The following is a 22,279-nucleotide window of genomic DNA, read 5'->3' on the forward strand; positions in this document are numbered from 1 at the left end:
TGCAGAGAGTAGGAAACAAGGAGGAAGATCCTCCATCTGCTGGTTCATTCCCCAAGTGGCTGCAAAGGCCAGAACTGAGCTGACCCGAAGCCAGGAGCTTCTTCCAGGTCTCCCACATTGGAGCAGGGTGTCAAAGGCTTGGGCCATCCTCCACTGCTTTCTCAGGCCGTAAGCAGGGAACTGGATTAGAAGTAAAGTAGCCAGGACCCAGTACAGTAGCCTAGCGGCTCAAGTCCTCACCCATATGGGCACTGGTTCTAATCCTGGCAGCTCCACTTCCCATTCAGCTCCCTGCTTGTGGCCTGGGAAAGCAGTTGAGAACAGCCCAAAGCTTTGGGACCCTGCACCTGCGTGGGAGACCTGAAAGGGTTCCTGGCTCTTGGCTTTGGATTGGCTCAGCTCTGGCTGTTGCAGTCACTTGGGGAGTGAATCATCAGATGGAAGATCTTCCTCTCTGTCTATCTGACTTTCCAATGAGAATAAGTAAATCTTAAGATAAAGAAGTTAAGCAGCCAGCACACAAGTCAGCGCCCTAATGGGATATGGCACTTGGAGGTGGAGGATTAGCCAGTTGAGCCAATGTGCTGTCCAGTAATTCTGCCTTTCAAGTAAATAAGTAAATAAAAATCACCTTACAAGTCTAGTGCCATATAAATTCAAGAATTTAACAGTAGGGAAGAAAAAAAAACCATGATATCTTAATTGTGTATTACATTATGTATTATGTGAAAAATGAGCAAGTAGGCAGCATTTCTGAATTACCTCTTGCCCTTAACATCCCAGTATTTGGTGTTTCTATTCAGTTACTTTTATACTGAGAATTGAATTATTTTCCATTAGTTTAAAAGTGAAATCTCTAGCAACCATTTAGAAGTTGCTAAACTAAATTCAGGAAGTATGTATCGCGTATCACACCCAATTTCAATTTAAATCTGAATCCTAATTGTTTTCTTTATTTTTTCTTGTCATTTCAGGTAAGACCATGACTTGTGACATTTCTTAAATGAAGCATTCAGGAATAAAGTGAGAGAATGTCATTTTGAAAATAGGTGATTTTTAAGTTATGTCTATTAATTTGACTGTAGATCTGTGTATTTACCTCCTTAGTAATGCCAGAAGTTTCTGTGGGCAGCACAGACGCAAGCAGCTGCACTTCTTGTACTCACCTAAGCTTTACTGGAAGACCAGCTACGTCAGTCTACAAAGAGGTTTCCATCCACACAAAATAAGATGTAAATGGACCAAAAGTGAAACACGTGCTTGCAGTAAGCAGTATTATCCTCCAGGCAAACATGATTTACATATTGGAATCTTGAAACTTAGTGCATCTGCTCCCAAGGGACTTACGAAGGTGAGCATTCGTATGTCCCGTATTAAAAGTACTTTGAACTCTGTTTCGAAGGCTGTTTTTGGCAAGCAGAATGAAATGATTTCACGGTTAGCTCAATTTAAGCCAAGTTCTCGGATATTCAGAAAAGTATCAGAGAGTGGCTGGCTGAAAGAGGGACATATTAAACAAGCCATCAGATCCCTGAAAAAATACAGTGACAAGTCAACAGAGAAAAGTTCCGTACCAGAAGACAAAGGTCACGTTCCCGATAAGGAAGAGACCAGTAAACAGAGCCTTTTTCATTACACGGGGACGATAACCACGAAGTTTGGAGAGTCGTTCTACTTCTTATCAAACCATATTAATTCATACTTCAAGCGGGAGGAAAAAATGTCTCAAAACAAGGAAGACAGACAAATGGAGGAATCAGGACTTGAAGGTAAAAAGGTGGAAGAAGGGAAGTCCGGTTCCGTGGATCCTGGCGCCCTGGTGGCTGAGGCAGGCCCCGAGTCTTCCCCGGGGACGGTGGACAAGGCTGCGAGTCCCAGCAGCGCGGCCGAGGCTCTTCCAGTTTCTACCAAACAGACTATTGCTAACTTTCTTTCTCGCCCCACTGAAGGTGTACAAGCGTTAGTAGGTGGTTACATTGGTGGGCTCGTCCCCAAATTAAAGTATGACTCGAAGAGTCAGGCCGAGGATCAGGAGGAGCCTAAGGCTGAGTCCACTAGCAGCAGAGACAAAGCTGGCGAGGCGAAGAAGCACCTGTCTCTTCAACGGGAAAAGGCAAGTCGTTATTCCTTGTGCTCTCAAGCTATGTATAGATTCTGTCAGATTAGGTTTCACTTCCTAGTGGGACCAAAGAAGTTTTCATTTTTTTTTTAAAGATTTTAAAAGATTTTTTTAAAAGATTTTTAAAGATTTTTTAAAGATTTTTAGTGGAAAGGTATGTCAGATTTTTGGAGAGAAGGAGAGACAGAAAGATCTTCCATCTACTGGTTCACTCCCCAAGATGCTGCGACAGCTGGAGCTGAGCCGATTTGAAGTCAGGAGCTTTTTCTGGGTCTTGCACTCAGGTGCAGGGTCCCAAGGCTTTGGGCCATCTGTGACTGGTTTCCCAGGCCTCAAACAGGGAGTTGGATGGGAAGCAGGGCTGCTGGGACATGAACCAGTGCCCAAATGGGCTCCCAGCACTTGCAAGGCAAGGATTTGGCTTTTGAACCCGGGACCAAAGAAGTTTTAACTGCTTCTTAGAGCAGTTTGCATTTGACTGATACATGTGCAATATCTCTTTGTAGATTATTGCAAGGGTGAGTATTGATAACAGAACCCGAGCGTTGGTTCAGGCGCTGAGGAGAACATCTGACCCAAAGCTCTGCATCACAAGGGTGGAAGAGCTGACTTTCCATCTTCTCGAATTTCCTGAAGGAAAAGGAGTGGCTGTGAAGGTAACTTCTGCTGTCTGCAGTGTGCTGTTTTCATAGGCTAAGCATACTAATAGCCCTTCTGAAGTGGAGAAGGCAAGCCCTGATTCTGAAGCAGCCTCATCTGGCGGCTTGCCTTTGACACTGTATTAGGTTCCATTTGTATTTGTCAGATATTGCGGGTTTGAACTGTAATAATAAACACAAAATCTTATTGGCTTACCACTACACACTCAGAGAGTCAACACGGGTGTGGGTGATTCTCCAGCACGGTGAACCTCTGTGCATTTCTGTTGTTTTTCACAAAATGAGCACGTTTATGCTCATACAACCCTCACCTATGGTGAGAGGTGGAATGTTACCAAGTACCGAAACATTAGCTTCATGAAAAAGGCTCTAGCATTGGAGATTACGTGTACCTCTTTTTGTCTCGTATAAGTGGAGTGATAGAGTAGGTGCACTTTTTTTTTTTCCCACTTACCATTATGTTTGTATCACCAAGTGTGATTACAGAACATTCCTTTATAGAACATTCCTTTTCACTGAGGCCTGTTGCATTACAGCAATGATTCCTCCATTCTCCTACTGACCTGAGGAGTTTTTGGATTGGAGCTGTTTAGAAATAGTGATCTTAGGGTGTATCTTTTGGAAAACATTTGTCTTCATTTCTTCAGGGGTTAGAGTTATATGTAGTATTAGTGGTTGCGAAGAGCCTACATTTTCATCTTTAGTAAATACTGCCAGATGGTTTTACATAGTTCTTCTGCCAGTTGACACTTTGAATAAAATTGTGTGAGTTTTCTGGTTATATTGTGTTTCTCCAATCCTTTAGCTTTAGCTTTTTTTTTTTTTAACTTTAGTCTTTCTTTGGAGGGTGTTTTGTGATGCTGTGGTTTTAATTTTCATTTCTTCAGTAACTTTGAGGTTCAGGGTCTTCTCCGGTATTTATTGGCTGTTCATGTCCTCCCTCTGTGAGGGGCCATTCAAGTTCTGACTTGTGTTTCTATTGCACTGACTGTTACTTAGTGATCCTATGCATTTTCTTTACATGTTATGGCTATAAATTGTGTGTGTGTGTATCTTAAAAATATATTCTTCCTTTTCACCCACGTGTTTTTTGATAAGCAGATATTCATGGTTTTAGTTTAGCCCAATTCAAAAATATTTTTCTTTATGGCTAGCTCAGTGTCCTGTTCTAACATTTGCCTGTTCTGAGTTGTTAAGTGTTCTGTGTTTTAAAACTGTGTTTTACCTTTCATACTAGAATCTGCCTTTCATCTAGAATAGACTTGGTTGTTCAGTGTGAGATAGAATTGACTTTTATTTTTATGTCCACATCCAGTTGAGCCAGCACCATTTATTGAAAAGACTTATCAGTAATTATTAAATACGAAGTGTTTCTGGGCACTATGTTTTGTTCTATTGATTTTTTGTCTAGCCTCTTTTTAAAAGTAAGTATTTTTTATAAAGATTTATTTATTTTTATTCGAAAGACAAAATTTTCAGAGATAATGAGAGGAAGAAAGATCTTCCCATCTGCTGGTTTACTGTCCAAATGGCTGCAATGGCCACAGCTGAGCCAGTCCAAAGCCAGGAACTTCCTCCAGGTCTTACACATGGGTTTGGGGTAACAAGGACTGGACCATTGTCTGCTGGTTCCCCAGAACACAAGCAGGGAGCTGGATCATAACTGGAACAGCCGTGACAATACTTGGTACCCAACATGGGATGCTGGCGCCTACAGGTGTTGAGCCACAGTGCCAGCCTCTATATTGTCTATTCTTTGTGCAATACTGCACTGCCTAAATTATTATGGTTTGATAGTACTAAATTTAATATCTAATAGTGTAAATTCCTTGTTTTTAAGATGTATTTATTTGTTTGACAGGCAGAGTTACAAAGGAAAGATGTTCCATCCACTATCTCATTCTGCAGATGGCTGCAATAACCAAATCTTTCTCTTGCTGTCCCATGTGTATGGTAGGGGCCCAGTATCTTGAGCCATCTTCTACTGCTTTCCCAGGCACATTAACAGGGAGCTGGATTAGAAGTGGAGCAGCCCAGACTCTAATTTGCACGCATATAGGATGCTGGCACTGCAGGCCACAGCTCAACACATTGTACAACAGCATCAGCCTCTAGTAGTATAAATTCTCATACTATTCTTACCCTTAATATTGGATTAGTTATTTGTTTTTAAAGACTTAATTTATTTAAAAGGCAGTGGTAGAAACAGAGAGAAGCAGAGATAGCAGAGATAGAGCGAAAACATAGGGCGTGGGGCCTGAAGCAGGATCTGGGTGGCTAACTGTGTCTCCTACTCATATGAAGTGTACACACGCAAGGATTTTTTTCTTTCCTTTTAATGGCATTTTAATTTTCAACATTTATTGTGAAGTGTTTTTACCTGGTAACTTTATAATTTGGAAAAATATTGTGTAAAATTTATTGTGTTGTCTCAAGCTTGTGTCAAGCAAATTTCTTGTAAGTACTCTGTTGGATAGAGGTTGGTTTATGTTCTCAATATCGGAACAAATGCATCTTAGATATTAACTGACATTACTGTATCAAAACTAATCTGGGGATAGGTGCTTAGTATAGCAGGTATGTTGCTCCTTGGGACTCCTGCATCCCATACTACATGAACCTGAACCTGGGTTCATGACTCGGCTCTCTTCCATACCTGTGGGAGGCAGAAGGCAGTGACTCAAGTGTTTGGTGTGGGAGATTGGGCAGACTTGCATTGAACTGTTACCTCTCGACTTTGGTGTGGCCCAGCCCCAGCCATGGCCAACCAGGGAGTAACTACAGCATCACAGTCCCCTCCCCTGCTCACCTTCAAATTTACAGAAGTCTGTACTTTAAGATTATTGAATTCTGACACCTTAATTTTATATGATGACCTACTTGTATTGGTTAAAAAAAAGTCACTCATATTTTATCCTTGTTTTGACAAAAACAATAAAAATCTTTTCTCTCAATATAGGAAAGAATTATTCCTTATTTATTGCGAATGAGGCAAATGAAGGATGAAACTCTTCAGGCTGCAGTTAGAGAAATTTTGGCCTTGATTGGTTATGTGGATCCAGTGAAAGGCAGAGGGATTCGAATTCTTACAATTGATGGCGGAGGAACAAGGTAAGACTAAAACAATTATTCTTATAATAACATTCACTTCTGCCTTGGGAACTTAACATTTCTGGTCTTGATTGTGTCACGAAATCAAAACTTTTTAAAGGTGAAATTATCCTTCTTTAATGTAGTGTTTTTTCATCTCAGAGCTGAATTTTGATTTAGTGTAGTATTATGCTTTAGTTTGCTGTGTTCATGCCCTTCGGGAGACTAGGGGCTTTCCAAGCATTATTCTCTTAAGACCTCGCAGTGTCTCATGATTCCACCTTTCTTGTGTGACATTTACCTTACCCAGTTATGTCATTCCTTTAAGATAGCATTTGTCAGAAAAGGAGACTGTATCGGTCATTTCCTAGTCCTGTGTCTTCACTGGCCAGTTCTGGTGCTATATATAGGGCAAAGTTCATGGAAAATAAAATTTGGAAATGCATTTATTTTGGTGCAGACTTTTTAGATACTTCTCGTAAGAGTGGATTTCACAATTTTTTTTGCACCAAAATAAGCTTATCTTTTAATTCCGTTCTACACAAAACTTTTAAAGTACCCTTGTATAAGAAATAAATGTATTCTTTGATCAGAAGGAAAAAAATTAATAGTCATGCTCCATTCTTTGTTCTGGGAATCCATTCTTGCTCTTAGATCCTTTGGCCCAATTTGTTGTGAACCATTTCTCCAAAACTTTCTAGTCTGGATCCTATCCCTTGCCATCTCTATCCATACCTCTCAGATTCACAGTACATGCCCCACTTTTCATTCTTAACCTTAATTTAACTGTGACTTCTCTCTCTGTTATCTGTCATTCTTCTGTATGTTCTCTCATTCATTTAAAGAGCAGAGAGAGTTCAACCTCATCTACTTGTTCACTTCCTAAATACCTGCAACAATTGGGTTTAAGCCAATGGGTTGCCAGAAGCCAGAAACTCAATCCTTGTTTCTCACTTGGTTAGTAGGGACCCAACTTACCTGGCCTGTTGCTGGCCACCTCCCAGGGTGTGCATTAGTGGGGAGCTGAAACTGGGAGCAGGACAAGACACTCTGATAAGGGATGCAGGCATTGCTAGTGGCATCTTTTTTTTTAAGCTTCATTTACTTATTTAAAGGCAGAATTACAGAGAGAGAGAGAGAGAGATGAGAGCAGAGAGAGCACTCTTCTATTCACTGGTTCATTCCCAGGTGGCTGCAACAGCCAGGGCTGGCCTAGGCTGGAGCCAGGAACCAGGATCTACGTCCAGGTTTCCACATGAATGTGGGGGTCCGAGCACTTGGGCCACCTTTCCATTGCTTTCCCAGGCACATTAACAGAGCCCCTGCATTGTGGTTGTATTCAGTAGCAGTAGAAATATAGCAAACAGAAAAGCAAGAATAGGGTCCAGCATTGTGGTGTAATGCGTTAAGCCACTGGCTGTGACACTAGCATTTCATATCAGAGCAATGGTAAGTCCTGCCTACTCCACTTCTGATCCAGCTCTTTGCTAATGCACCTGGGAAGGTAGTAGAAGACAGTCCAAGGACTTGGACACTGCCACCTGCATGGGAGGTTTGAATGACGTTCCAGGCTCCTGATTCCAGCCTGGTCTAATCCCAGCTGTTAGGGCCATCTGGGGTGCAAACCAGTGGACAGAAGGTCTCTCTCTGCCCTCTCCTTTCTTCTCCCCTCCTCCTCCACTTCTTCTCTATCACTATGCCTTCCAAATAAGTAAAATAAATCCTAAGGAAAAAAAGAAGATATAAGATATATGTTACTGGGTAATCATGGTTACTATGAAGAAAAATAAACCAGAGAGATATAGAAGATAATGGTGCTATTTTACAAAATGAACATGACTTCTTTTTCAAGAATGTTTAAGTAGAAATTTGAAACAAGACAGTTCACAGACTTGCAAATATCTGTTTTAGGTAAGAGAGGGATGATGAATGTGATGTTTGTAAGCAGTAATCCTTTGCTCTTATAGATTAAGAGTTTTGTTACTCAGGAAGAAAATTAGTGCAGAAATTTTTGGGAAATTGAAGAGTAGGCTTGAATGAAGGTAGGTTTACATCAGTAGTTCTCCACAGGAAGTGGTTTTGCCTCCCAGCAGACGTTTGGCAGCTCCTAAAGACGTTGTTGGTTGTTAGAACTGGGAGTCTGCCTTTTTCATCTAGAGTGAAGAAGACAGTGTTGAACATGTCATAATGTGCAGTACAGTCCTTCCAAAACAGAATTGTGTGATCCAGGGCGTCAGTGACATAGCTACTGGGGAACTTCAAGGGAATAAATATGAGAAAGCAGCAGAAAGCAGCATGGTCTGAGGACGAGTGCGGGAAAGAGCACATAGTTGCGTCTGTCTTATCTAAGACCCTATATGGGTAGGGTGCTTGGCACAGCGATGAAGATGCTGCCTGAGATGCCTGCTTTCCCTCTCGCAGTGCCTGGGCATCAGTCCGGGTCTGCTCTTGAGTCCAGCTTCCTACTAATGCATGACGCAGTGTGGGTAGCAACAGGTGATGGCTCAGGTAGTTGGAACCCTGTCACCCACGTGGGGGACCCAGGTTGAGATTCCTGGCTGTCAGCTTCAGCCTGGTCCACCTTCACTGTTGTAAACATTTGAATAGTGAACCAGGGATGGAAGATTCTCTCTCTTTTGGCAAATATTTTTTTGAGTTCTTTCTGAATCAACAGATAAATGCAGCATTTTAAGCTTTTTTCCCCCCTGATTATAAAAGCTTGAGTCAGAAAAAAAAGACTTAGTTAATAACTTCAAGATTATTTAAATATTTTGAATTTTTCAAATTTCTTTCTATGTGAAGATATGTATATATGTCCATTGTATTTCAATTTTGTGATTATGTAGGTCACATTTTTAATTTATCTTATGCAGCAGCATCTGTAATTCTCCACGTCTCACCTGGAATTGATATGCCTGTCTTATAATCCACCTAGTCTTACCATACCTCACATCTGCTTTATTTGATGCCATTAAGAAATCAGCATGCTTGGTTTTCTATTTTAATCTTTTTAAAAATATTTTTTAATTTTTATTGGGAAGTCAGATTTACAGAGAGGATGAGAGACAGAGAGAAGATTTTTCATCCACTGGTTCACTCCCCAAATGGCTGCAATGGCCAGAGCTGAGCCAATCTGAAGCCAGCAGCCAGGAGGTTCTTCCTGGGCTCCCATGCAGGTGCAGGGTCCCAAGGCCTTGGGCTGTCCTCGACTGCTTTCCCAGGCCACAAGCAGAGAGCTGGATGGAAAGGGGAGCATCCGGGATAGGAACTGGCACCCATATGGGATCCTGGCAGATGCCAGGTGAAGATTTAGCCACTAGGCTACTGTGCCAGGCCCTCTACGTTAATCTTTTAATGACTTCCTATTACCAGTATCGAGGCAGAACTTGATGTTCTAGATTTGATTTTGTGAGAGCTAGCTGCTATGCTCCAGGTCTTACTTGCCCTATCTTGAAAGTTAAAATTTCCATCACTTTTGTATAATCGTCCAGTATTAAGAACCACCCATGTGATATTCACACCCTGAAGGCTGTTTCATCTCTTTTGCATTCCTTCATGAAACTATGTCAGAAATCAAAAATAAAAGTGAGACTATTAATTAGTACATTCTTAATGCAGAGGTTTGTCTGCAAGTTACTAAGAGTTTTAGAAAATTAATCATTAAAAAGGGAGCATCAAAACCCAAGTAATGAAATACAAATCACAAAGGTATGGGAGCAAAGGGCACAGAGTATACTGTTAAAGCAGGAAGCTGGTAGGTGGTGCCCAGGAACTGGTGGATGGAGCATTTAAGTGTTCTCCTGAATTTTGAGGCATTTAAGAGAATGTCTTAAACTGACTTGTTTGTACTTAAAACAATGCTAGTATGTACTTTTTTTAAATGTGCTACTATAGTACAGGATTTGTGTATTTTGTTTTTTTTTTAATAAAAGGTTTATATGTTATTTGAAAGAGAGGGAGAGATTGCCCACCTGCTGGTTCCCTTCCCAGATTCCTGCAACACCAGGACTGAGCCAGGCTCAAGTCAGGACCCAGGAGCTTTCTCTGGGTCACCCACATGAGTGGCAGGGCCAGGTGGGTGGTCCATCTTCTGCTTTCCCCAGGTGGTTAGCAGGAAGCTGGTCTGCAAGTGAAGCACCTGGGAGAGGAACTGGCACCCTATGGGTTGCCAACATCGTGGGCAAAAACTTTCTTGCCACTATTCCAGCTCCAAAAGCACAGACTTAATACCATCAATTAGATGCTAGTTTTCCAAAAGTGATCCTAAAAATTTTGTCAAGTGAATTTTTACTGACCTATTTATATTTTTATATTATTCTTTTTTTTTTTTTTTTTGCTGTTAGCATATAAGCTAAAAAGGCAATTTATACAATTGTTCTATTTAGAACTTGTAAAAGTCTCATTTTTTCTGACTTTCCTTCAGGGGTGTGGTTGCTCTTCAGACGCTCAGAAAATTAGTTGAACTTACTCAGAAGCCAGTTCATCAGCTCTTTGATTACATCTGTGGTGTAAGCACAGGTAATTACAGCTTCGTAAATAGAAGTGGGACATTATAGCAGCTCGTTAAGGAAAATAGAATTAGTCACTGTGATTTAAGGTCACAATCATTTCCTGAAATGCTAAAAATTAGTTTCATGTTTTGATAATGAATAATTCTTCAGCTTGCTGAATGAATTTTATATTTGTTATAATAAATTTAATTTTTAATGATGTTTACATAGTGAGGAAGGTACATGCCCACGTGGCCCACTGATTAGGGTGGGAAGGGCCGAGGGATGAGTGAGAGGATGAGACAGCTCTCCAATCTCTTTTCCTGTATGTGGGGAAAGTGGGGAGGGGCCCCTCCCAGCAGCCTAACTGCATCAGTCCCTGGGGCTGGGGGTTGCCACCGAGATCATCTCAGGGTCCCCAGTGTGGACCATGTTCCAAGGGTAATGTGTAAATAGTTTTAATAGTTCTGAGATGCTGTTGATTTCAGTGCTCCAAAGTTGAGGAAATCTTCCCAAGGTCCATTGGCTGACAGTCCACCTTGGAGTCTCCACTCATCTAGATACTGGCTGTCAAAGCTTGGCCAGGAGAGCTGCCCGATTTGCTCTGCCCTCCGTGGTACTAGATGTCCTCTGCAGGCCTCCAAGAGCTGGTTGTCATGTCTCCCATGCGCATCTGGGTATGCCATCCACTGCACTGACTTCAGTATCAGAGCTGTTAGCCACGAGGTTACCGCGCCAGACCCCAAATATTTCTTTAGGTTACCTGTGAAAAGTGTGAGCTTCTGAAGGCTGAGGAATCTGATGCTCAATTGTCAAAACTAAATGATGAGAGCAGTTATGGGGATGACTGGAAAGCATAAGCAATCCTTGGCTTTTTTTAGACTTGAATCCTCTGAAATTAAAAATGTCACTGAAAACTGTTTCCTCACAGTTTTAGCAAATTTGGAAAAGACTGGGTTTTAGGAAGCTAAACAATTTGTTTTTTTGTTTGGTTGATTGGCTTTTTTAGAGGAATTTCTGTAATATGTGTATTATGAATGATAGAGGCTCGAACATGTATATCTGAAATTGTTTTGAGTTGGAATTATCTCAAGAGACATTTCATGACTGTCTTTTTTGGAGCTTCTTTGAGCACTGTTCCCCAGGGCATTTCTGTTGAGTCTTGGAATGATCCTAGTGATGCTGATGTTTGAACTGGGCTGCGAGCTGAGTTCTTGCTTTGATGTTCGACAAGTTGAGACTCAATGCCCGGCTCAGCCGTGGAGAGCGAGTTGAGTGCTGTCTGTTTCTATATCACAATGTCTTCTCCCTGCTTCCTTCCGCCTTATGTTAACTGTAAATTAAAACATGGATAACCTTTTTATAAAGTTCACACATGTTTATTTCAAGGTAATGTCATTAACCAGTTCAATAACAGTGATTTTAATATATGCTCATATTTATCGTAGCTCTGCTTGAAAGGAGGAAACTTCCTTTTTTGCAAATTATTTATGTTAACTGTAAACTTTGCTGTAAATTTCTGTTACATAACCCCTGTATGTTTAAAGCATAAAGTGCTTGACCTTTTACTGGACTAACATATTAAGTATTTACATTAGGATAGCACAGTACTGGGATCCTTTCTCTGTATTGTACCGTGCTCTCAGATCAGAAGCAGCGAGTGACACAGTTCTGTGCTCCGCCCTCTCACAGCCCCAGCCTCCTTTCCCCTTTTACTGCCTTACTTCAGAGTTAGGCCAGTTAGATGCACTAGGTGGCAGTGTATCCTGCCAGTTAGAGCTAGCAGATGCGCTGGAAAGGACATCCCAGAGGACCTAATTTCTTTAATTACATTGGTTCTAGGGCCAAGTGAAGGAGTAATTGTTTAATGAATTGGTGAGTTGTTGAATATACTTTATTCTGTAACTGAAACTTAGTATTAATGTTAAAGGCCATCATCTGCCACAACATCTTACTTATATATTAGTTAATTTAATATTAAAGAACTTTTTTTTTTTTTACAGTATCTGTGTGTTATTTGAAAGGCACAGTTACAGACACAGAGAGAGAGATTTCTATACACTGGGTCACTCCCCAGTGGCCACAGTGTTTGGGATTTCCAAGCTAAAGCCAGGAGCCTGAACTTGTGTCCAAGTTTTCCATGTTGGTGCAGGGGCCCAAGAACTTGCACCATTTTCCATTGGTTTCCCAGGCTTATTAGCAAGTAGATGGATAAAAAATGCAGCAACTGGGATTCAAACCAGTGCTCTATGGGATTTCAAAGTCACAGCAAGTGGGTTAACCCTGTCCTGTGACAGTGACCCCTAAATAAAAATGTCTTTATAATGTTTTAAATTGTCATCATTACTATAGATGGGTAGCATTTATTTTAATCCTTTGGGGGCCTAGACACGTATTGTCTCAATGAATTTTAGTTGTTATTACTCTGGCTTTATAGACGAAGAAATCAGGGTTCTGAAAGATTAAACAGTCTGTAATAGCTATAAATTATCGAAGCTAAAATTTAAGGCAGGGCTATAACTCAGATCTTATAAACCTGTATGTTGTAACATCATTACTGATAAAGTCACAATTGCTTTTTTAGGTGCCATATTAGCTTTCATGTTAGGACTATTCCACATGCCACTGGACGAATGCGAGGAACTTTATCGGAAACTAGGATCAGATGTATTTTCACAAAATGTCATCGTTGGAACAGTCAAAATGAGCTGGAGCCATGCATTTTATGACAGTCAGACATGGGAAAAGATTCTTAAGTAAGTTACAATCACTCTGTTATAAAATGTTCTGATTATATAATCTTTGTAGACTTTAACGGAAAATAAGGAATATTAAATTATTAATTGCAATAATTAGAGATAACAACCTATTATTTTAGTGAATCGTATTCTGGTTATTGACTTTTGGGGTTTGTATGTGTGTGATTTCCACGTAAAAGTAAAAATTTCTTCCTTAAAAAATATGAAATATTATTGCATTTAGATTGTCCTTGTGTCTTACTGTTTTTATTAAACATATTAGTTCTAAAGTAATTTTCTGAAACACTAAATAATTTTTAAATTTCTTCACAAATAATATAGTGCCATAACAGAGAAATTTAAAATCACTCACAATACTATTACTCAGAGCTGTATATCTCATATTTCAAAGTTTGATTGATTTGAAAGCCAGCATTCCAGAGAGGGGGGCCAGACAGAGAGGTCTTCCATTCCAGATGGCTACAGCAGCCAGGACTGGACCAATCAGAAAAAAGAGCAGTGAGTTTCATCTGGGGCTCTGGGTGGTGACAGGAGCCCAGGCACGGGAGCATCCACTGCTGCTTTCCCCAGGTCTTAATAGAGAACTGGATTGGAAGAGCAGCAGCTGGGACATAAACCAGTGCCCATGTGGGATGCCAGCCATAAAGTCTGTGGTACAGCCTGTACACAACAATGCCAGCTCCTTTCATTTTATAAAAACATACTTTATAGTATGATAGTACTATACTTTCTCAGCCATTTGATTATGGCATATTTAGAACATTTATATGTTGCGCATTCTATTTTGTGATTTTTAACAGTGCTGTGGTTGCACACTTTACATTTCTGTCCCATTATGAAATATGTCACCAAGTTATTTTAACTTTTAGCTACTTATTTTTATTTCTCTGAGAGCCTCAGACACAGAGAGCTCCCAATCGCCTGCTTTTACTCCCTGCATGCCTGCAATAGCAAAGGCTGGGCCATGTTGAAGCTAGGAGCTCCACCAGGTCTCCCACATGCGTGGCAGGGACCCAGTACTTGGACCAGCACCTGCTACCTCCCAGGAAGCACATTAGCAGAAAGCTGGAGCCGAGAGCAGAGCTGGGACACAGACCCAAACAGTCTGAAATGGGATACTGATATCACACCCGGCATCAGAGCCAGTAAGCCAAACCCCACCCCAGGAGGCCAGTTCATAAGAAGGCTGATATTGGCCAAATGTTAGTGTGTCTTAGAAATAGTTATTATACAGGAAATAGAGTATGTGAATAAAACAGTACAGATTATCACGATTAACATGGTGGTGTTTCTTTTTGGAGTTTTTCTCCAGATAGACAGTTGTGTGTGTGCTGATGACGAGTGTGTCTGTTTTCATGTCCTTCAGAAATTGGGATGATGATGTAGATATAGTTTTATACCCTGCATTTTCACTTTTGCCACAAATTATTTCCCATGCCAGTAAATGTTTTCGAAAAATGTTTTAATAGCTCTTCATTGTTCCATTTTGTAGATGATGCTACTTTTAATTTAATAAATTTCTTGTAGAAAAAAATACCTTTACATTCAAAATAAAAGTTAGGATAGCCTACATAAATCTACTTAAATTTTTTTTTTTTTTGTAAGTGAAAGCGTGGAGTCAGAGGAGATATGTATTAGGAATCTGCTTCCAGTTTTCTAGCAAGATTTCTAGGAAAAGTTAAAAGACCTCCTTACAAGAGTAAAACATGATCCTCTGTCTTCACCCAGTTGACAAGGACCAGGGGGTTCACAGTCACTTTGGAAAGCAGTGTGCACTGATGGAGTTGTAAAACCTGTAAAGGGAACATCATGACACAGATTATAAATACTTCCTTTATGTGAGATTCCCTAAGATGCTAGTTAAGAAATGTATTATTTGAAAAATGTCTTTACTTTTAAAGAAGCTTGATAAAGCAGGGGCAGTTTCGTAGCTTTTAAGCCTGGCAGTCTGTATTGAAATAAAACTCCCCACTGTGGAAATTACTTCCAAAGGCCTTCCCTTGCGGTGCTGTAGTAATTTAAGTGTCAGCTGGGATGAATTTCAAAGCAGTTTTTTAATGACACTGGCTCTGTGCTACCTGCTAAAACAAGTTTAATGTCTATCTTCCCTGACCCGGATTTTAGGCAACTGACTGGTCTGCATGTAATTTTACAGTCTTAGCATAGCTCTGTTACTCTGTCAGTGGGACCCTGCCTGAGCTTTTCTGCCCTCAAGCCTTTACCCTGCACATATCTTGGCTTTGAACCTGGTAATCTGTCCCTTCTTCGTGTCCTGCTGCATTTTCCCCCTCACTGTAGCCTGTGTGGATAGCTCCATCTCAGAACCCTGGATGCTTGCCTTCCAAACCAGAGGTGAATAAATAGCTGTATACTGCTCCACCTGGGTTTGTTGGACTAGAAGACTCCTAAGGGAGATCATTACACTTCTTTGTCCCTCATAGCAGACAGTTAAGTAATTGCCTAGTCTGTGTTCCCTGATTGGTAGGAGATAAAATTATTTTGACATTGTTTGTTCTCCTTCAATAAAGGGAGAGAATGGGATCTGCACTAATGATTGAAACAGCAAGAAACCCCACGTGTCCTAAGGTAAGCTCAGAATCTGTCACATCAACACTGAAGTGCTGGTGACAACACTTACTGTGAGTGCCCATTCCCATAGGTGCCTGACAGAGTTCATGGGAAATGGAATTGAAACATGTTTTTTTGAGATCCGATTAGGCAGAGTTACAGAGTGAGAGGGAGAGACAGATCGAGAGAGAGAAACATCTTCCATCCACTGGTTCATTCCCCGAATGGCCCAAGTGCAGGGGCTGGGCTGGTCCTGGGAGCCAGGAGCTTCTTCCGGGTCTCCCATGTGAGTGCAGGAGCCCAAGCACTTGGGCCATCCTCTGCTGAGCATTAGCAGGAAACTGGTTCAGACTGGAGAGCCAGGACCCAAACTGGCATCCGTTTGAGATTCAGGCACCACAGGTAGCAGCTTTACCTGCTATATCACAATGCTGGTCCTGAAAAATAAATTTTGGTACAGAATTTTTTTGTAATCTATGCATATGTAGTCTTTTCACAATAAACAGTTTCATAAACATTTTAAAGGCCACTTGGATGAAAGGGAAAATCTCCCCTCAGATTTTTAAAGAGAACTTTGATGTTCCTTCTTTGTATTTGTGAGTGGGAGTGTGTGCATACATGTGCATGATGGATTAGGGAAATATCCAAGTAGGATCCTGCTTTTAAAAATTGTAGTGTAACACTTGGATATATCTCATTGTAGCTTCTCATTCGCTTGTTTATTTGCTTGAATCCCAGTGATCTGAGAATTGCTTGAGTTTCTGTTCTGCTTAGTATCTGTTTAAGTTAAGAATACAATTTATGAACATGGGAAACCCAAGCATGTATTTATTCTCAAATGACAAGCTAGAACCATGAAAACTCATAGCGGCACCCTCAGTTCTTGGCTTAACACTGGCATACTCATATATTTATTCATCCTACAAATATTGTGTGCCTACTATGCCAGCACTGTGCTGTGCACTTTGAGCAAGTTCTTAGCAAGTGCACAGTTTATCAGCTTAGTAGAGCGATGTAGACGAGACATAGAAGTCCCACAGAAAAGAGAGGAGTTCCTTGAAATCAGAGGCATTGCTACCAAAGCAGTTCTCCGGAAGCAAACGTAAAGGGACACAAGAGTGCTACTGAACGAAATCTGTAGCAAAGAGAATGGCTTGAGGAGGAAGAGTCTTAGAGAATTTTAAGGACTGAAAAGCTTCCTGAAGGCTAGAGGCTGGGAGTACAGGGGGCAGCAAGTGGGGTGAGCCTGGGGTGGTAGGCAGATCACACTCCATGCGGTCCCATGGGCATCAGTAAAGAGATGACACAGCTCTGTGCGACAGGATCCTGGGATGCACGCTACGTAACAGGGCTCCTTTCTCATTGGCTTTAGAATTTCCTGAGCTGTCAACTGCAAGTTAAAAAGCAGAATGAATATGTGGAAATTTTAGTTACCTTACAGAGTAATTCATCATGATAAATGGAACAGCCACTCACACTTGTCTTAATTCAGCCATGTATATATGCCAGTTCAGAAAAAGCCAGATTTATTGGATTGCTGACTCTTGCCCCGAGTGGCCCAGAAGTACACTTTTACTCTGGGGAATTTGGAACAGGCTAAACACTAAGCAGATTGTCTCCCGGGGTTAGCACAGGACACTGACAACTTGTGCTTCATCAGTACCTTCCAGCTGCGTAGCTTTGCATCTCACATCATTAACAGAAACAGCACATTTTACATACATCCAGCTGACACCTGGGATGATTAATGTAGTTTATAAATAAACATCCAGCTGCCAGGTTTTAAAAACTCTGATCTGGAAGTTCCACGAGTTTCCGTAATGATGCAGTTTGGCTTTACGGAAGTCCACACACTTTCAGAGAACACAGAAACAATGGCTAGTTTGTTTGGACACCTTGGAATGAGCATCTCTTCTCATCCTTAAGCAGTTAGTCATTGACACTAGTGCTGTGTCAGTTATTGCCTGAATGTCTGGAAACGTCTTAACTCGTGCAGTCAAATGTATCTGTTATTATTGCTTTCTTGTACTCCCAGTGCTTGCAGGAATTGCACTGCAAAGAAATACCTGTTTTAAAAAGATACTGTTCCTTTTGCTCGACATTTTGTTTCTGTCACGAACTTACCATGATCAGTAGAGTTACAGATTGCTCCTTCATACTGCCAAGTGGTTTTGATGTTCATAGATTGCAGACATTGCTGCTTACTGCAATACTGGTCACTTTTTAATTCACCAGGTAGCTGCCGTGAGCACCATTGTAAACAGAGGAATAACACCAAAAGCTTTTGTGTTCAGAAACTATGGTCATTTTCCTGGAATCAAGTCTCATTACTTGGGAGGCTGTCAGTACAAGATGTGGCAGGCCATCAGAGCCTCCTCCGCTGCCCCGGGCTACTTTGCAGAATATGCCCTGGGAAACGATCTGCATCAGGTAAGTGGGCCAGCGTGGCTTCCCCTGTACCCTGTCCTGACCAGGTGTCACTGCCTTCAGAGAGATCAGCCAGACATGTTTTGCAGCTCAAAACTTTGGTATTTGTCTTAATGGAATGAGACTCTGCACCTGTTTCCAGCTTACTGCTAATCACATCCTTAGAAACATAGGTAATACCTGAAGCAGTAGCTTATCTGCCGCCCAGGTGGGAGACCCAGATGGAGTGGCTGGTTCCTGACTTGGGCATGGCAGGCATTTGGGGGAGTTAGCCAGCAAATGGGCAGTCTTTCTCCTTCTGCCTTTCAAACAGTGAATAAGTAAAAACTTCAAAATAGAAACACATTCCTAAAATGCAGAACCCAGAGTGCTTTAGAATTTGGGGAGACCTGTTTTGAAGAAGAAATAGTAAGAGAAAACATGCATTAGGTTAGTTATGTGTTACACTTTGTAAGCTTTGTCTCATTTAGTCATCGTTACTAAGGAGTTACTAAGGAGGTACAGAATTCAGGTTACAAATAAGAAGTTGGAATCTTCAGAAAGACTGAATAACTGGACTGGAGTCAGCTTTCAAGCATCTTGGGATGCTTTCATGTGATTGAAGTATGTGTATGGTCTGGTGACTTGGTCTTTTTCTGTTGTTTAGACTCATTTACTTAAAATTTTTCTTTGGCAGTTTGTCCCCCCTACACCCCAAATCACACACATTACTTGGGGAAATCTTAATGTCTAACTTTTATCGAATGGTAAAAATAAAGTCAGTAGGGCCTGATGCGGTAACCTAGCACCTAAGGTCCTTGCCTCACACACGCCAGAATCCCATATGGTCGCCGGTTCTAATCCCAGTGGCCCCGCTTCCCATCCAGCTCCCTGCTTGTGGCCTGGGAAAGCAGTCAAGGACGGCCCAAAGCCTTGGGATCCTGCACCCGCATGGGAGACCTGAAAGAAGCTCTTACTTGATTCCTGGCTCCTGGCTTCGGAGTGGCACAGCTCCATCCTTTGTGGTCACTTGGGGAGTGAATCAATGGACAGACTATCTTCCTCTCTGTCTCTCCTCTCTGTATATCTGACTTTCCAATAAAATAAATAAATAAGTAAAAACTAAGGTCAGTAAATATTTTGAGTTGATACTTCCAAAATAGATATTTTTTATTTGATATCCCATCTCAGCCCAGTCTCATTTGATAGACTGAGTAACCCTAACTTCATTCTCTAGTAGTGGAAGTATGCTTACCTTCCATTTATTTAGTCTTCAGATATTAAGAAAAATCTAATACTATTGACAAGAAATTTCATGTAGGATTCAAAACTCATGCATTACTTTTCTATGTTAACTATACTAATATGCTATATAAATTTCCAAACTCTTTAATGAGCAATTTTAATTTACATGTGTCAAGGACTAAAATATTTTTTATCAATTTATTTCCCCTATGTTTTGATGAACTACCTGTTCTGTTGTAACATATCACAGTAAGTTATCCCATTTTCTGTTTCTGAACATAACGTCATACTCTTTGTAGTTCAGGGATTAAAATAGCATTCCTTTTGTCTTTGGAGTGAGGTCAGACTATTTCTTACTTTGTCAAATCTGTCACTGTGGAATTATGTAAGGCATGTCCCCTTCTTGCATTTCTCTTTTCTTCCACCCCCTCAGGGCAGACAGCATTGGCTGTTAAGTTTCTTTCTTTCATTGATTTCAATCTTTATAGGTCAAGATTAAATTTTTATTTTAGTATTTAGCTTGCCATTATAAAGGCTATTTGCCCATTCTTTTTTTTTTTTTTAAACTTACTGTGTTATAAATGGAGAAATAACTTAGACAGTGTATCTAAAACTCAGTAGAGTTTATCAGTTACTACTTCAAGGTAGCCGGAATCCTATGACCTTGCAAGCTATGCCTAATAATAGTCAGAAAGTTTTAAGCAGTAACTAGCTACATTTAGGATCCATATATTCCTTTATCTGGGGTAAGTAATTCTAAAGTTTAATTCAGCCTATTGATTACATATAGCAACCCAAAGTTAAAACTAAAATGTGAAGGCTGGCGTAGCAGTGTGGTGGGTAAAACTGCCACATGTGATGCCAGCATCCCACATGGGGTGCCATTTCCTATGCTAACTGCTCCAGTTCCAGGCCACCTCCCTGCTAATGGCCTGGGGAAAGCAGCATGGGATGACCCAAACATGTGAGCCCTTGATATCCAGGTGGGAGACCAGGGTGAAGCCCCTGGCTCCTGTCTTTGACTGTCTCAGTCCTAGCCATTGGGACCACTTGAAGAGTAAAGCAGCAAAGGGAAAACCTCTCTCACTGTCCTCTCTCTCTAACTCTAAAATAAATAAACCGTAAAAACTAAAATACTTTATGTACTACAACTTACTCATCCTAAGCTGTTTGAAATAATTGTATTCAATATTTCCAGTCTCATTTTTCAAATCCCTCTTAATTGTAGTGTCTGACTTATGTTTACTGTAATTTACTTCACATTCTCTCTGGCATCAGGTAGAATATAAGTTATAGGTTAATGAGTAGATGGATGGGGCGATTTCATTCAACAGAGTATTGTCACAGTGTTTACAAAGTGTGTAGGTAACATACTTAGGACATGTAGTCCCAGGAAATTGTAAAGCAAGAATAATTCTGATCAGCTTCCATTCCTCCTCCCTACCACATAGCAGCATTGTTTTTATCTGAAAATAGCAGTTTTGTACACAATTAACTTTTTGTCTTTTTCCATATCTACTTTCAAGAGTGTTTGTTCCCTGTCATCTGAGAATTCAAAAGAATCCAACACATTACTTTGCACTAAAGGTTTGATGACTAATTCTAACATATTACTCTTCTTAGGCTTTGGTTACATTTTAAAAGATTATTTCCAGAAGTTAGAAAGCAATCAAAAAATAATTATGAAATAGCATGCAAATATTCTAGGTAATGAGAATTTTCAGCAGAAAGAACACCTCTCACCTGCCAAATTATACTTGTGCTAAGCCACAGCTAGTCATTTTTATTATAACTGGTTAGGAGTGCAGCAGGTATGTAAATAGTTCCAGGTACTATGCTAGCCATGAAGACTATAACAGCTTTCAGTAATAGCTGGTATGTTGCTGGTCCTTCCTGATTCCTCCCCGTAAATAGCCCAGGCTGTAAGAATATAAACACAGTCATAGAATGAGATGAGAAATTCAATAGCAGATATGCTAAAAAAATTTTTTTAATAATTAAAGAAAACAAGAAGCTGGGGCCGTTGTAGTATAGTAGGTTCAGCTGCTGCCTAAAACACCAGCATCCTATAAGGCTTCCAGTTCAAGTCCCAGTTATTTCACCTCTGATCCAGCTCCTGCCCTGGGAAGGCAGGAGGGGACAGCTCAGGTGCTTGGGCTCTTATCGCCATGTGGGAATCCTGGCCAAGTCCTTGGCTTTGGCTTGGTCCAGCCCCGGCCAGTGCAGCCCTTTGAGGAGTGAACTAGCAGGTGGAAGCGTTCTTTGTCCGTGTCTCTTCTTCTTCTTATCCTTCCATTTCTTTCTCTAACTTTGCCTTTGAAATTAATAAAATAAATATTTTTTAAAATGGGAGGCATTAACCTTGACCAGTGCTTATTATCTGGTAGCCAAATTCATAATAGTTGGATATTTGTAAATATGAATATGTGAATGGAAAGGCCACAAGACATGTGGTAGGTGTAACATTGGCCTGGCCACCTGCTCACAGGGAACGTCGGACAGGAGCACATGGATCACTGGCCCCAGACCTTAACTGCTGCATTTCCTTGATGAGAAGTAGGTAAAGTTTTAGAAGCAATAAAGGCTAGATAATGAAAGACTCAACAAGTACATGGGAGGTGCTTTCAGGGAAAAGACATGGGTCTGTTAAGTCAGAGGAAGAAAGCAGTTTCAGGAGAAAGTGAAATGATACCAAGAGTTTATTTTTTTTTCTAAACATGTATTTATTTATTTGAAAGAGTTATACTGAGAGAGAAAGAGAGAGCAGGAGAGACATCTTCCAGCCCTTATTTCTCAGGTGGTTGCAGTGGCTAGGACTGGGCCAGGCCAAAGCCAGGAGCCAGGAGTTTCATCATGGTCTCCTGCATAGGTGGCAGGGACCAAAGCATTTGGGCCATCTTACACTGTTTCTCCCAGCCGTTAGCAGGGACCTGGATCAGAGGT

General features: G+C 40.9%; 1 protein-coding gene across 2 annotated transcripts in view; it reads left to right on the forward strand.

Annotated features, from left to right (window-relative positions):
* PNPLA8 (patatin like phospholipase domain containing 8) overlaps nucleotides 1-22,279 on the forward strand; it is a 31,345-nt gene that overhangs the window by 3,536 nt on the left and 5,530 nt on the right. Inside the window, exons 2-8 of one of the 2 annotated variants that reach the window (XM_041002018.1) lie at nucleotides 975-2,113; nucleotides 2,626-2,775; nucleotides 5,738-5,889; nucleotides 10,292-10,386; nucleotides 12,943-13,114; nucleotides 15,646-15,703; nucleotides 17,921-18,115. In XM_041002018.1, the coding sequence (XP_040857952.1) occupies nucleotides 1,064-2,113; nucleotides 2,626-2,775; nucleotides 5,738-5,889; nucleotides 10,292-10,386; nucleotides 12,943-13,114; nucleotides 15,646-15,703; nucleotides 17,921-18,115 (1,872 nt within the window). In that variant the 5' untranslated portion in view covers nucleotides 975-1,063. Of the gene's footprint in view, nucleotides 1-888; nucleotides 2,114-2,625; nucleotides 2,776-5,737; nucleotides 5,890-10,291; nucleotides 10,387-12,942; nucleotides 13,115-15,645; nucleotides 15,704-17,920; nucleotides 18,116-22,279 lie in introns of those variants that run through there. The other variant, XM_041002019.1, reaches the window with a different exon arrangement.

This window comes from Ochotona curzoniae, unplaced genomic scaffold (genome assembly GCF_017591425.1).
Source record: "Ochotona curzoniae isolate NIBS_2020 unplaced genomic scaffold, NIBS_Ocur_1.0 scaffold_2476, whole genome shotgun sequence".
NCBI classification, from domain to species: domain Eukaryota; kingdom Metazoa; phylum Chordata; class Mammalia; order Lagomorpha; family Ochotonidae; genus Ochotona; species Ochotona curzoniae.